At 39.6% G+C, this 14,460-nt stretch overlaps 1 protein-coding gene across 1 annotated transcript in view; it reads left to right on the top strand.

Annotated features, from left to right (window-relative positions):
* Positions 1-13,637, top strand: part of pde6b (phosphodiesterase 6B, cGMP-specific, rod, beta) — a 14,071-nt gene extending 434 nt beyond the window's left edge. Inside the window, exons 1-23 of the mRNA XM_086152644.1 lie at positions 1-38; positions 647-958; positions 2,574-2,726; positions 5,010-5,099; positions 5,191-5,331; positions 5,420-5,494; positions 5,586-5,650; positions 6,269-6,335; positions 6,462-6,509; positions 6,606-6,755; positions 7,311-7,454; positions 7,633-7,698; positions 8,042-8,191; positions 8,263-8,370; positions 8,456-8,565; positions 9,215-9,302; positions 9,395-9,495; positions 9,588-9,695; positions 9,774-9,837; positions 11,859-11,933; positions 12,607-12,690; positions 12,762-12,918; positions 13,335-13,637. The exon at positions 1-38 is cut by the window's left edge and continues 434 nt beyond it. Of these exons, the coding sequence (XP_086008770.1) occupies positions 1-38; positions 647-958; positions 2,574-2,726; positions 5,010-5,099; positions 5,191-5,331; positions 5,420-5,494; positions 5,586-5,650; positions 6,269-6,335; positions 6,462-6,509; positions 6,606-6,755; positions 7,311-7,454; positions 7,633-7,698; positions 8,042-8,191; positions 8,263-8,370; positions 8,456-8,565; positions 9,215-9,302; positions 9,395-9,495; positions 9,588-9,695; positions 9,774-9,837; positions 11,859-11,933; positions 12,607-12,690; positions 12,762-12,918; positions 13,335-13,378 (2,438 nt within the window). The 3' untranslated portion in view covers positions 13,379-13,637. The remainder of the gene's footprint in view (positions 39-646; positions 959-2,573; positions 2,727-5,009; positions 5,100-5,190; positions 5,332-5,419; positions 5,495-5,585; positions 5,651-6,268; positions 6,336-6,461; positions 6,510-6,605; positions 6,756-7,310; positions 7,455-7,632; positions 7,699-8,041; positions 8,192-8,262; positions 8,371-8,455; positions 8,566-9,214; positions 9,303-9,394; positions 9,496-9,587; positions 9,696-9,773; positions 9,838-11,858; positions 11,934-12,606; positions 12,691-12,761; positions 12,919-13,334) is intronic.
* The last annotated feature ends 823 nt before the right edge of the window (positions 13,638-14,460 follow it).

Below are 14,460 nucleotides of genomic sequence, written 5' to 3' on the forward strand. Positions count from 1 at the left end.
ACCAGGTTGACTTCAGTCAGTTTCAGGAGCTGGGCCAGGTAAAAAAAACTTTTTCAATGTTTAAATAATGGTATGCACACCAAATTAAAATAATACATCCAAAAATATTTGGATTATGTTTTGTTTTGCTCACTTAACAGATTCTGCACAGTTGAAATGGATTCCTATAACATAAAGTAAATTGCATTTGGGCAAAGACAGAATTGCTACCTTCGAGAAAAAAAACATGGCCTGGTTATGAGTGAGACTCATATAAGTCTCATAAAGACATTTAAATCCTTGCACAAAAATAGCACCTCAAGCTGCTGACTAACAAAAGTCAGTGGATCATCTTGATGGGCTGAGCTGCAATTCCTGGAAATGGATATTGTTCTTGAATTTTCTAATTAATAACTTAATGTATTTATTTATTTTTAACGCACTTGTGGCCTTTGCACTGGATAGAAAGCTGACATTTCTTAATCTTAATTCCCCACAGGAAAGTCTAGATGGATGAAAATCCTTAATGAAAGACAAAGCAATTTTGGTCATAAATGTTTTGAGTGAACTGTCAGTTTAGCTTCAGAATATGTTTAGAAACCATTAGGCCTCTGCTGAAAGCTTTTCTCATGAGAATATTGTGTGTGACCTTCCTGTGTCGTCAAAGGTGGAAGAGAGCCGAATCTTGTATGACTTGATCAAGGACATGCAGGAGAGCATCAATGTGGAGAAGGTGGTCTTCAAGATTCTGAGGAGGATCAGTGCCCTCATTCATGCCGACCGCTGCAGCCTGTTCATATATCGGCAGCGCAACGGCATTGGGGAGCTTGCCACCAGACTCTTCAACATCACCACGGAGAGCGAGCTGGATGACTGCGTGGTGCAGCCGGACTCGGAGATCGTCTACCCGCTGGACATGGGAATAGTTGGTCACGTGGCCCTAACCAAGAGGCACATTAACGTGAAAAACGTTAAAGAGGTATGTGTGTGTGTGTGTGTGTGTGTGTGTGTGGGTGTGAGTGTGTGCATTGGATGGTGGACCAGTTTCATAAGTGGAGATCCTGCCACCATTCACAACATAGCCACTGAATAGTGCTATTGTGCTAAACAATTTTCTTTATGCTGAACAGCTGAACTTGAACACAAGGTACCTTTATTAATCAATTGATTTGACATAAAATGAAAAATTAAAAAAATAATATAAAATTAAAAATAACTCTTACAATTTGCTAGAAATATTCTTAATCCAGTTGCAAAACTGAAGACTTCCTTCAGCTTCTGTTATTCCATCAAGCTGTGTGAAGACTATTCTACACTTTTGCAGCTTAAATACTCTTCCGAGGAATTAAAAGTTGATCAGCTTAGCTGATAGCTGATATTATAAAAATATCATTCAGAAAAGCAAGCACAGACAACATTCTTTGACTGAAAGTCATTTGAAGGAAAATATGTATGTCACAAATCTGAAATAGGCACCCAAATCATTGATGAGAGGGACAGGAACCTGAACCAAGAACCATCTCAAAAATGAAAAATGCTTATTTGTAGAAACTAATTTATGAAGTACAGAAAGAAAAATATTAGTGTTACTGAATGTCAGACTCAGCAGATGGGGACTGCCACGATTCCTATAAATGTTACAAATTACCCCCCGAGCATACACTGATATTTGGGAGTTTTAAAAATCCAAGTGGCTTACAATCTGTTGTTTCTAGCAGGGGTAACAGTACAAAAGTACTATGAGAAAGATTTATCAAAAGCATCCACAGAAAAATATCTCAGTTTGCATGACCTGGTTTAGAGTGTTTTTAGAGTGTTTATTTTTTGGAAGACTATGTAAAAGTTTTTGGCGACTAATCCTAGCACTTTCGGCTGATGAGTCCTCTTCTTCCAAATACATTCTACAATCTAGATAGTAAAGACCTGTACTCCTCAAACTTCAACAAACCCCTACAGGCAGACAAGTGGCGGACGGGTTAATCCCATCTAGCTATCCCTGTTCAAGTGAGGGTTTAAATCCCTTTGTCAGACATAATCCAGTTATTTCCAGATCCCATCAGCTCCGCTCTGGCACTGGATTAGACGCTACTGGCATTTAGTCAGCACTAATGTAAAACAGATCAGAGCGAGATTCATTGTGTCTCATATCTTTGGGAGGATAATTTTAACGGATCAGGGGTTAACATCAGAAATCACTAGATGCAACACTAGATGTGTATTGTGGCTGGTTAACATTATATCAATGCTTCAATTTTAGAATTAATTGACTAGGGAGACAATGCAGAAATTCCCGTTTTTGGTTGAAGATGAGTCCCTCTGTCAGTCTCAGTTTGTTTATGACTGGAAGACCTCATCATCAGTGGAGTCTTGTTACCACGTGGCATTAAAAAAAACATTTGAATGTCAAGTCATGACTTTTTACATTATGGATGATAAGTACCACCTGTTGTATGAAAATAATATATGAGGTAATTTTTAAATATGAAAGTGTGAGTTTGAAATTATTTAATTTGGTACCTGAATAAGGCACTGTGCGTATTTGTTTCTTTTATCTAGTCCTTGTGAACAAATAGCATGCACCTATTCTCTTTCAGAATCAGTACTTTAGCTCATTCGTCGATGAGCTCACGGACTACGAGACGAGGAACGTACTAGCGGCGCCCATCCTCAATGGCAAAGACATGGTGGCCGTGATCATGGCCCTCAACAAGACCAGTGGGCCACATTTCACTGCCGAGGATGAAGACGTCAGTCCCGAGCAACAACGGAATGACACAATACACTCAAAATATATTTCCTCCGATAAATACAGTGTTTATTCACCGCAAATCGGCATAACAAAAAGTGGATTTTGACCATTTTTAGTGAATCAGAGAATAATGATGATAATAACATTAATAATGACAAGTAATATCCATTTGGACTGTCTGTTGGTACAAAACAATTCCCTCTGGAAGTTAAGTACATGTGAGGTTATTAATCCACCATTCACAGAATTGGCATCATAATAAGTAGTAAACCAAACTCTGAAAATACCAATTATTAACTATATAAGTAAACACCACAGTATACACACACACACACACACACACACACACCACAAACACACCCACACACACACACACACACACACACACACACACACACACACACACACACACACACACATATATCCATTTATTTAATAATGTTATGCTCATGTTAAGATTTTCAAACCTTTAACTGGTTATAATCTAAGACACTAACTAAACTAGTTCTTTACAATAAAGTAAACACTTTACATTAGTATGAAAAGTATGAGGGAGGGGAAAAGGGAACCTTTAAAAAGGGGCAAATCACAGCAAAGAGGACCTTGGCTCGATTGCGACAGGGGCCCTTTCAGTGTTTCATGTTCTCCCCCTGTCTGCGAGAGTTTCCTCAAGGTTCTCCGGTTTCTTCACATTGTCCAAAAACATGTAGCAGGTTAATTGGAAGCTAATTGGGAAACTTGCCTGGATGTGAGAAGGAGAGAGTGAATGGTTATTTGTCTCTATAAGTTCCCTACGACTAACTACTGGGTGCACACCTCTCACCTCTCACCCTCGGACAGGCCCCAGAATCCCACCGCAAACATAAGTGTAGGATAAGCGGTAAATAATGGATGGATGATTAAGATCCGTGTAAAACAGGAACGAGCGTGAGAACTACAATCTCATAAACCACACTCGAATCACCCACCGATTCAACAGCGCGTCTCTCATGATAATATTTTTTTTTTCTTGACATGCTTGTTCAAGTCTCTAAAAGTAATTTGCTATGTAATGTAATTTGCAATTTGCAACGAGGGTATATAAAAATTGCAATGTCCGAATGAATATAATATAAATAATTTTACATTAACTTTTTGAGGTTGCTGGAGTACAGCATTGAGCAGGGGTCCCCAAACTTTTTCCTGCGAGGGCCAAATAACTTTTCCCTTCTCTGACAGGGCGCCAGGCCAGTTTGTAACAAAAAGTTTGACGATCGCAGAGGTGTCTAAACGTAAACATTTATTGTTTGCGAGAAAGCCACACATAACCAAAAATTAACCCTTTCTGGAATCTGGACGGGAAAAATCAGAAAATAAATAATAATATTATTAATTAAATAAATAACACTATTTATGAAATAAATAATAACCAAATAACCCTTTTAGGGTTTTTCACAGATAAAAAGACCAAGGAACATTAACTTTCCTGTAGAAACAACTGTTTGCAGCTCTCTCATATCAAATTCACTGTGAATACCAGAAAGCAAGCAGGCTATGAAACCAAACTGATACCAGCTCCTACCAAGTTAAATACACCTACCAGGTTAAATACCCTGCATTCTGAATCTATTTTTCTCTTACCTCATCTTTTCACCATTACTCCGTGTTATTTGACAGGGGTGCGTCCAGGTTTTTTTTTTTTTTTTTGAGGGATGGGTTTCAGATAAGGCACAGACTGCAGAAGGGTGGAATAGAATGTTACATTCTATGCATGTACAAGTCACGATAACGTGTCAAGAATTTAAAAAAAAAAAGATAATGCATCTCTAGTATTGTTCAGGGGCCGGGCAAAATGTGGAGGCGGGCCGTATAAAGAAGCGAGCAGACGGTAAAGAGTTAACGGTGTCTTTGACCAATCACAGGTTTTTGCTGGCCTCGTAGGATAGCTGGGTAATGTAGTGCTTTCCTGGGTCTCAACTAAAAAGATATTTACGTCAAAGTAAAGTTACTGAAGAAAATGTCCTTTAAGAAAGTAAAATCTCAGGATAGCTTTTTAAGTGCAATAGAAATTAACTATTTCCTTAAAAGGAAGTCAAATCAGGCATTTTAATTGTGTCACAAGGAGTCTGATTACCTTTATATTTTAATCGAAAACACTTCTGTTACTATTTCAACCGCCCCAAAACATTCAGACATCTTTAGGGATATTATATATTATATTATATTATATAATTGCATGATTTTGTTTTTCAGTAGACAGCATTCATGTCATGATTATTATTTTATTTTTTTTGCATCCTAGCTGTTTTTAAAATACCTGAAAATTGCCACTCTGAACTTGAAGATCTACCACCTCAGTTACCTCCACAACTGTGAGACACGTAAAGGACAGGTAGAAGTAACACTCTGTGACATGAATTAATGATCCATATACATCTTTCAGACACTAAGAGGAAGTTTTAACCGATCGCTGTGTTCCCTAGGTGCTGCTGTGGTCTGCCAACAAGGTGTTTGAAGAGCTGACAGACATTGAGCGACAGTTTCACAAGGCCTTGTACACAGTCCGAGCCTACCTCAACTGTGACCGCTACTCTGTTGGCCTCCTGGATATGACTAAAGAAAAAGTGCGTTTGGTTTATGCCTTTTTTCCCGTTTACTGTGTCCACTCCATGGAAGACTGACCTCCTCCTTTGCATTTCTTTCCTCCTCTAGGAGTTCTTCGACATCTGGCCGGTGCTGATGGGGGAGCAGCCACCTTACTCTGGCCCCGTCACTCCCGATGGAAGGGTATGTCTGATCCTCAAGGATCCGCAAGTCCTATTTCTCTCTCCTATAAATGTCCAGCTTCTAAACTGTGTATTTCATTCGATCCTTCCAGGAGGTCATTTTTTACAAAGTCATTGACTATATATTGCATGGCAAAGAAGAGATCAAAGTCATACCGTAAGTAATTCAATTTCCCTTATTGAGGTATGAGGAAATTTACGGACATTTGAAATAGTTATCATGTTTAAAGACTTTGTGAGCAGCTTTTTTACACCATTATTTGAATTTTCATATTTTCTAAAACTTGAAAATTGTAATTCAATACTTGAAAGGCTTCCAAATCCAGATAATACTTTTAAAATTACGTTTTGACTTGGAAATACCGTTTTCAATGTTTCAGAATTTCGTGACAATTTTTGTGTCATTTTCTTTTTTTTTGTTAATTACTGGCTTAATAATGTTTCTTAATATATTTTATATTATTTTCAGATACCTTTTGTGGATTTTTTCCCCCATGTTTTTTTAGTATTGTGGCCAATTTCAGTGCTACAACAAACATGACAAAAGAAATACACAATGTTCTTTGCAATAATATCTGATGTCTCAGCATATTTTACGGTGCTGTTAGTTCTGGCAGAGTATGTTTGACACTTTGATGTAGTATTTGAGCAGATCCTGGTTAGTCAGCCCGCCAATCAAACTTCAGGTCTTCACATTCTGTTGGTAATTTTAGCCAATCAAGCCAGATCTGGTCACATTGACACACTAACTTCTGAATGGCCATATGTCACACAGCAACCCCCCCGCAGATCACTGGGCCTTGTGTAGTGGCCTGCCAACTTATGTCGCTGAAAGTGGTTATGTGAGTAAACTTTAAATCTTTTGATTCTTTTTTAATATATTTCATCAATGAATGCTGTTTAATATGAATTATTCCCATGCTTTTGTGTAACTGAATATGTTTGTTTTTCAATTTCCCTCTTCCTAGATTTGCAACATAATGAACGCAGCAGCTGATGAAACATTTGAGTTCCAGGTAAGTTCTGGCCTAAACATAATGAAAAAACATTCCAACCAACCAATTCCAACCGATTTTTTTATTTTCAACCATTTTTCTTTCCAAATATTGCAGACTGAGCCGCTCGACAGCAGCGGCTGGACCATAAAAAATGTTCTGTCGCTGCCAATTGTCAACAAAAAGGAAGAGATAGTGGGCGTGGCCACCTTTTACAACAGGAAAGATGGGAAGCCTTTCGATGACCAGGATGAGCAGCTCATGGAAGTAGGGTTTCCACCAAAATATTATTTGATACTTTACAATGATAAGTTGTTTTTTCAGTTCACATGAGTATAATGTCTCGAAGTGTTCAACCGTCAGTTGGCATGGTTCGCTTACCTGCCTTGTGCCACTATCAGAGTGTTTCAATGTTCTCCATGTGTCTGCGTAAGTCCTCTCCAGGTTAACTGACCAAAAACAGCCAGGAAGCTAATTGAAGACTAAATTGTCTGTAGGTGTGAATTAAAGAATGAATTCTTGGATGTCTCCATTCGAGGTCATGTAATTGATAGGTAACCTCTGCGTCTTGCCCCCATGTGAACTTTTGACCATGATAGACAATGAATAATGACTGAATAGTCCCATCTGGTGCATGTATCGAGGACGTACGTGGTTTTGATGATGTACCTTTTTTGATATTGATCCAACTTGGTGTAAAAACATCTGGTCACCAGTCTAAAGAAAATAGGAAAAGACCCGATCTGTACTTGTTTGTGGAACACAACATGGCCTCCTGTGCACTTTGTGATGTTGCCCACCCAAACCCTCTGCTTGCTTCAGGCTTTGACACAGTTCCTGGGCTGGTCAGCATTAAACACAGACACCTATGATAAGATGAACAAGCTGGAGAATCGAAAAGACATCGCCCAGGATATGGTGCTGTACCACGTGAAGTGTCGGGATGATGAAATTCAAAATATCCTGGTCGGTGCAATGTACTTTTTATATTTATTATTATTATGGAACTTTACTTGCATGCAGTATTTTTAGGAATAGGTATTTGCTGATTTTTCCAAGAATTTTTTGTATATTTTTGTTAGAAACATGTTTCCAAATAACTACCTATACAGGCTATCCTCATAAGTGTTCCATTTTCTCCCAGAACACCAGAGAGGTCTTCAACTGTGAGCCAAATGAGTGTGAAGAGGACGAGCTCCTGAGTCTCCTGGTAAATCTCTGTGTTTTTTATGATAAATCCTGTGTGTTATATGATTGATGGGACCTAACAAGTCCTCATATAAGGGCAAAAGATGCCCTGTATGTATGTGCTGGCAACAGCTTGCAGGATTAATTCAAAATGTCCTGAAGTGGGCGTTGATTTGTTTTTTTCTTTGAGGATAGCAAGTCAGTAGTTAAATACACAGAGGGTTTAAGGTGTAGAGAACTCAAAATAAAAGTTCCTCATACGAGGACTCCGGTTCACCGTGATGGTAAGACAGGGTATTTCTGAAACCCCTACATGGACACGATATTTGCAGTTTCACCCATGCTGCCGTCTTTCTTTTGCCCAGAAAAAAGACTTGCCTCCACTGATAAAGAAATTCGAGATCTATCAGTTCCACTTCTCAGACTTCAACTGCTCAGAGTTGGAACTGGTGAAATGCGGGATCCAGATGTACTATGAGGTTGGCGTGGTCAAAAAGTTCCAGGTCCCTCAGGAGGTGAGGCCAACACACAAACGTGCATGCCCCATGTCATCACCCACCCTGCCTTCATTAAAGTACTGATGCAGGTGCTGGTCCGCTTCATGTACTCGGTGAGCAAAGGCTACCGGAGAATCACCTACCACAACTGGCGTCACGGCTTCAACGTGGGACAGACCATGTTCACGCTCCTGACGGTGAGCGACTTTCAGGCTGAAGTTATCTCTCTTGGTCTTAAAAGCAAGATACTGACTGCGGCACGCTCTCCTGGTTCTGGAGCAGACGGGAATCCTGAAGCGGTACTACACAGACTTGGAGGTAATGGCCATGATAACAGCTGGCTTCCTGCACGATATCGATCACCGGGGGACAAATAACTTGTACCAAGTCAAGTAAGTGCTGCCTGGATTGGTATCTATTTATTTATTTGCTTTTATTTCTGTAGAAGGAGTCCAGTTGAAGGGGATTTGAATGATTCTCAAACAGTTCTGAGGTATCTTGAAGAGAAACAAATAATTACAGACTCCAAAGATGCATTTGAAGGGATTTAGATAGTTATAAGATATAGTTTGTCTATTAATTTCATCCTTGTGATATTCCTATTTGTACCTGGCATATCAGTCCAGCTGTGGTATTTGTTGACTGTGAACATGATCTTTAAGTCCAAAGTGACAGCAGCTCTTCCATTCCATCATTGAAATGAAAATGCTGTTATAATCATCTCAGCCCAAATTAAAAAGAAGAGAATGTGCCCTCAATTATCCCATAATGAAAGGTTCAGCCAGACAGTTTCAAGTTTTATTTTACATCCCAATCATTTCAGCAGCGTGTGACCTGCGATTTCTTGTGTCTTAAATTAATTGTCATTTGCAATGCTTCTTGATTTTTTAATTTTGCCTTTCAACCCCAACAAATAATGATAGTAAAGATTTTTTTTTAATTGAACAATGGCAAAGAGCTTTAGAGCATAGTTATGCCAAGATAAAATGGCGTTTGAGTCAATGTCACTCAGACAAATGTCATGTTTTATTTTGCCATCAGGTCTGGTAACCCCCTGGCCAAACTGCACGGCTCCTCCATCTTGGAGCGACACCACCTGGAGTTTGGAAAGTTTCTTCTGGCTGACGAGGTGAGAACGAAGATCAGGTGATGGTGGCAGCCATTGGGCAGCCACGTTTACTGAAATCTTCTTCTTTGTCCTCTCCACCCTCTCGCCCACAGTCACTGAACATCTACCAGAACCTGCACAGGCGGCAGGTCGATCATGTGATCCACCTCATGGACATCGCCATCATCGCCACCGACCTGGCTCTTTACTTCAAGTCAGCAAAAACATCATATTAGGCTTGGACTCTGTGATATGTCCATAAACTCATCAGCGTTAACAGTAAAACATCCCCCTCTGCCTCGCTAGGAAGAGAACCATGTTCCAGAAGATCGTGGACCTTTCACACACATACGAGGACGAGAAGAAGTGGGTGGACTTCATGTCTCTTGAAACGACCAGGAAGGAGATCGTCATGTGAGTATGATTAGTGACTATCTTTCTCCCCTACTGGCTGAAGTGGAGCTGATTTTTCCCAATGTTCCACATTTTCAGGGCGATGATGATGACAGCGTGTGACCTGTCGGCCATCACCAAACCCTGGGAGGTGCAGAGCAAGGTGAGACCTACCAAACAAAATGAGCTTCACCCCAACCTTCTAATATCCCAGGATATACATGTCATCAACTGAACTTTTCAACTGCTTGTTTTTAGAGCTTAGGACACGATGACATCACACATTCAATTTTCATCTTACCTCTCATGTTTCATTCTGATAAATTATGTCAAGTCAGATTCTATTTATATGGCACCAAATCACAATGCAGTTGTCTCACAACACTTTCTGTGAAGAGCATGTCCGGAACACAATTTTTAAGCAATTTATAACCCAACATTCCCCCTGATTAACCATTTGACGACAGTGGTGAAGAAGCACTGCCTTTTACCCAACAGAAAGAGAGAGAGCAAGACAGAGAAGGAGAGATAGAAATAAGGAGTGTGATAGAAACAGAGGGGTGTGACGATTGGTAGGGATAGTGCTGGCAGTCACATGATAATAGCTGACATGAAATTGTAATAGCTTTACAATTCCTAAAAGAAAAACCACAGGGCGCCCGGCACGACTGCTGCTTGTAGATCAAGCCACCACCCCTGGGACCCATGGAGACATGTCAGTTTATAGAAATTTATTCTGGATCATTGTGTTTTGGATTTTTTTGTGTGGAAAAATGTGATATGTGAACTTAAATCTGGCCCCAAACTGCAGGTGTGAGTATGAAATTTGTCACATTTGAAAATCATTAAATGGTTGAATTACCATTACCACAACATCCATCAGTCATCTGCCTAGGGCAAGGGTCGGCAACCCGTTACACCCAAAGAGCCATTTGGACCCGGTTTCCTCGGAAAAGAAAAAACTGGTAGCCGCAATTACTTTTTGACGTCTAAAATAAAGGTACCACTGTATATATTGCTTTTTATTACCTTTACACTTTGTATAAACAAGTGTGTAGTGTGTTGCTTCTGAAATTCAAAAAGTATTACAGAGAAAATTAAATTTTATTTATGTAATGAACTCCTTTTGAGCTTTGGGCTTTCAGAGCGTGTAGCGGAGCCTTGACCTGAATTTTAAAAATAAATTGGGAAAAAAATCACTGTGTCAGTAAACAATAAAAAAATAAATATTTGCAAAATATCTTCATAAATATTTATTTTACCTGGTTTATGGGACTTCTGCTCCTGCAAATCGGGACTTTACCGGCTGGCGGGTATACCCGCTTCTGCGAGTGTGACGTTATTTTGAGCGGCGAAAAATGATAAATGTAATTTTATCTAATATTTCAAGATCACAATAATCTTCCAACTTAGAACTAAAAGTTAAAAAAAGGAATTAACACAAATGAAATACACTTCAATTAAATATTTATGATTTATTTTCCCAAGCCAACCGGAGCCGCAGTGTAAAGATGAAAAGAGCCGCATGCGGCTCTGGAGCCGCAGGTTGCCGACCCCTGGCCTAGGGGATGCTGGAGCCTATCGCAGCTATCATTGGGTGCGAGGCTGGGTACACCCTGGACTGGTCGCCGGTCAATCGCAGGGCCACATATACAGACAGACAACCAATCTCTCACTCATTCAGGGCATTTTTCCCAGTCTTTTTTCCAATTAACATGCTGCTTGTTTTTGGACTGTTGGAGGGAATCGGGGAACCCAAAGGAAATGCACGCAGACACAGGCAGAACATGCCAACTCCACACAGAAAGGTCCCCTTGTCTGAATTGAACCAGGGCATTATCACAACAGTCATTATGATTACTTGTTTCTCACTAAATCAGCAAGAAATATCTATAAAATACAGCAGTAAATTTCATAGAAAGTAGCAAGTCAGTGAGAAGTATCTCTTTTGTCAGTCAAAAAAAAAAAAAAATTAAATAAAACTGAATTTACGTCAATTACAAAATCAGCAAGAAATTGGGCAGTGTTAGGAAAAAGGACCAAAAGTGTTTGAATTCGGAGTCAAACATTTTTTAAAACAAAAAAGCAACATCTTTATTGTGTATTTCAATTGTTAAAAAAGATAATTTTTTACATAGCCCTCCCAACTAAATGATTTGTGAGTTATTATTCCGTGTCTTTTAGGTTGCCTTGTCTGTGGCAGCGGAGTTTTGGGAGCAGGGTGACCTAGAGAGGACTGTCCTGGAACAGCAACCCATTGTAAGTAAAAAAAAAATGAACAGAGAAAGCAGAAATATAAGTTGATTTCAAACAGTTTATCAGCATGTTAGCAACAGCTAGTATATTTTCTTTATGACCCAAATGAAACGTAACATCTAAAAATTCAGTCGGAGATCCAGACACCCAACATCTTCCTTTGCACGCCTGTTGGACCTGCAGTGGCTTGCCGGGTTTATTACAGCGTCATTTTTTTTTCACTTCAGTTTTTTTTCACTTGGGCTGAAATTTAGGGTCAAATTGATCAATATAGAATATAAAATGAAAAATAAGATAACCAATCAAGCAACCAATAAATCAGTCTGTCTGTCTGTCTCTGTCTGTCCATCTATGAATCCATCCATTCACTGATCTATCTATCTATCTATCTATCTATCTATCTATCTATCTATCTATCTATCTATCTATCTATCTATCTATCTATCTATCTATCTATCTATCTATCTATCCATCCATCCATCCATCCATCCATCCATCCATCCATCCATCTATCTATCTATCTATCTATCTATCTATCTATCTATCTATCTATCTATCTATCTATCTATCTATCTATCTATCTATCTATCTATCCATCCATTCATCCATCCATCTATCTACCTGTATTCCATTACAAGGGGATGCAGTGATTTTCTCCTGTCTTCTCTCCCGCCAGCCCATGATGGACCGAACCAAGTCAGCCGAGCTCCCCAAGCTGCAGTGTGGCTTCATTGACTTTGTCTGCACCTTTGTCTATAAGGTAACATCTGGTCTCTATGTCATCCAAGCATCCTGATGGCTCCCTTTTAACTTTGACCCCCCCCCCCCCAGGAGTTTTCTCGCTTCCATCCACAAATCCAGCCCATGCTGGACGGAATCCTGAACAACAGGAAGGAGTGGAACCAGAAGAAGGAGGAGTATGAGGCAACGCTGAAAGCCATAGAGGAGGCTAAGGCGGCCAAGCAGGCGGCCGCTGCCGCCCGTAAAGGTGCACAGAGATGACACACCTGCTGATTTTCACACATGACTCCCGACATTGGCTGGCCCCTTGATTGACCACTAGTTTAATTACTAATATGGCGTTGATTTATGTCATATTCTGAAAATCAAGTGGAAATGGGTTTTTCAATATTTTTGTTACATGTATCTGTGTTTCTTTTTACTACCAAACAAAGACCAGCTGCAGTAAATGAAATAAATACATGTTTTATATATATATATATATATGGATGTATATATGTATATATACATCCATATATATATGTGTGGATATATATATGTGTATATATGTGCGTGTGTGTGTGTGTGTGTGTGTGTGTGTGTGTGTGTGTGTGTGTGTATATATATATATGTATCTTCTCCTTTTATCTAACCTCTTCTTTGCCCCTCTTCTTTGCCCCTCAGCTCCTGAAAACAGCGGTGGCTCCAAGACTTGCTCAGTGTGTTAAAAACAAGACAAAACAAAAACAGAACTGCATGTGAAGGCAACGGGGGGGTCTCCCTTGACGCTCCACAATCTCCACAGCCAGCAAGTCTCACCTTAGACAGGACGTTAGAGGTTTGAGTATCAGAGCATTCCTGTAGTATTCATCCAGGAAAACTGCTGCCAGAAAGGAAAAAAAAGGAAAAATAAAGATGGATCATGATGGAAAAAGAGAATCCAGCTTCGGGCAGGTCTCCGCCATGCCTTCGAAAAAAAAGAGAAAGAACATCAACTCTGCTTCATCGTTTAATGCAAAGCTACCCATTCTTGTCCTGAAAATATTTGTATTTAAATATAAACAGTATTTTCTTCGCATTTCAGGTTATCCTCATATCTTCCCTTGCCTCTGAATGATATGAATTAGTCAGAATGAATGTATGTGTGTCTGTGTGTGTGCAGGCGTGTTTGCTTGTGAGGTCACGTTTCTCTAATGTACAGATCACTACAACCTTTTATATGTAAGAAAAGTATATCACTTTTTTTCTAGTTTCTTAAAAGTATATATCCTGCGATTAAACACGTGACTACGGTTGTGTAGTAAATGATATTCGTGTACAGCATGTAATATTTGAGAGTAAATATGCATTTTATTTTCAAGCAGGATTCAGTTTTATGTCCAAAGAGCCTGTAAAGTGGAAAAAAGGTCCAGAGCTGTAAAATAAGGTATTTATTGTTAATTGTAGCAGAGATTAAACGTGTACAACTGCACTCTCGAGTGTTTCACCCACTCACTGTCAACAAAATGAGAGTCTGTTTACAAGTCTTGGATATTGACCTGACCCAGAGGCATGGGTTCACAGTCACTGAGGTTGGACTAGATGCCTTCATATTGTGCATACAAGTACAAGAAAGGGCGCCTAGGATACTTTTTACAAATGTAGTTTTGCAAACCGAAACAGCCTGTTAATCTGTGAAACCCAGACAGGTTTTATTTCAAATTCACCCTCCGACAAGCAGGCAAATTTCTCTGGGAAGCAGGGAAACTCCTGTGGTTAAGTCATAGTGACCCCTGTCGTGATGAAAGGTCATACTGGAGGCTGGGGAGAG

Source organism: Fistularia commersonii, chromosome 9 (genome assembly GCF_037954325.1).
Source record: "Fistularia commersonii isolate RoL2024-O1a breed Wild chromosome 9, RoL_Fcom_v1.0, whole genome shotgun sequence".
In the NCBI taxonomy this organism is placed as follows: domain Eukaryota; kingdom Metazoa; phylum Chordata; class Actinopteri; order Syngnathiformes; family Fistulariidae; genus Fistularia; species Fistularia commersonii.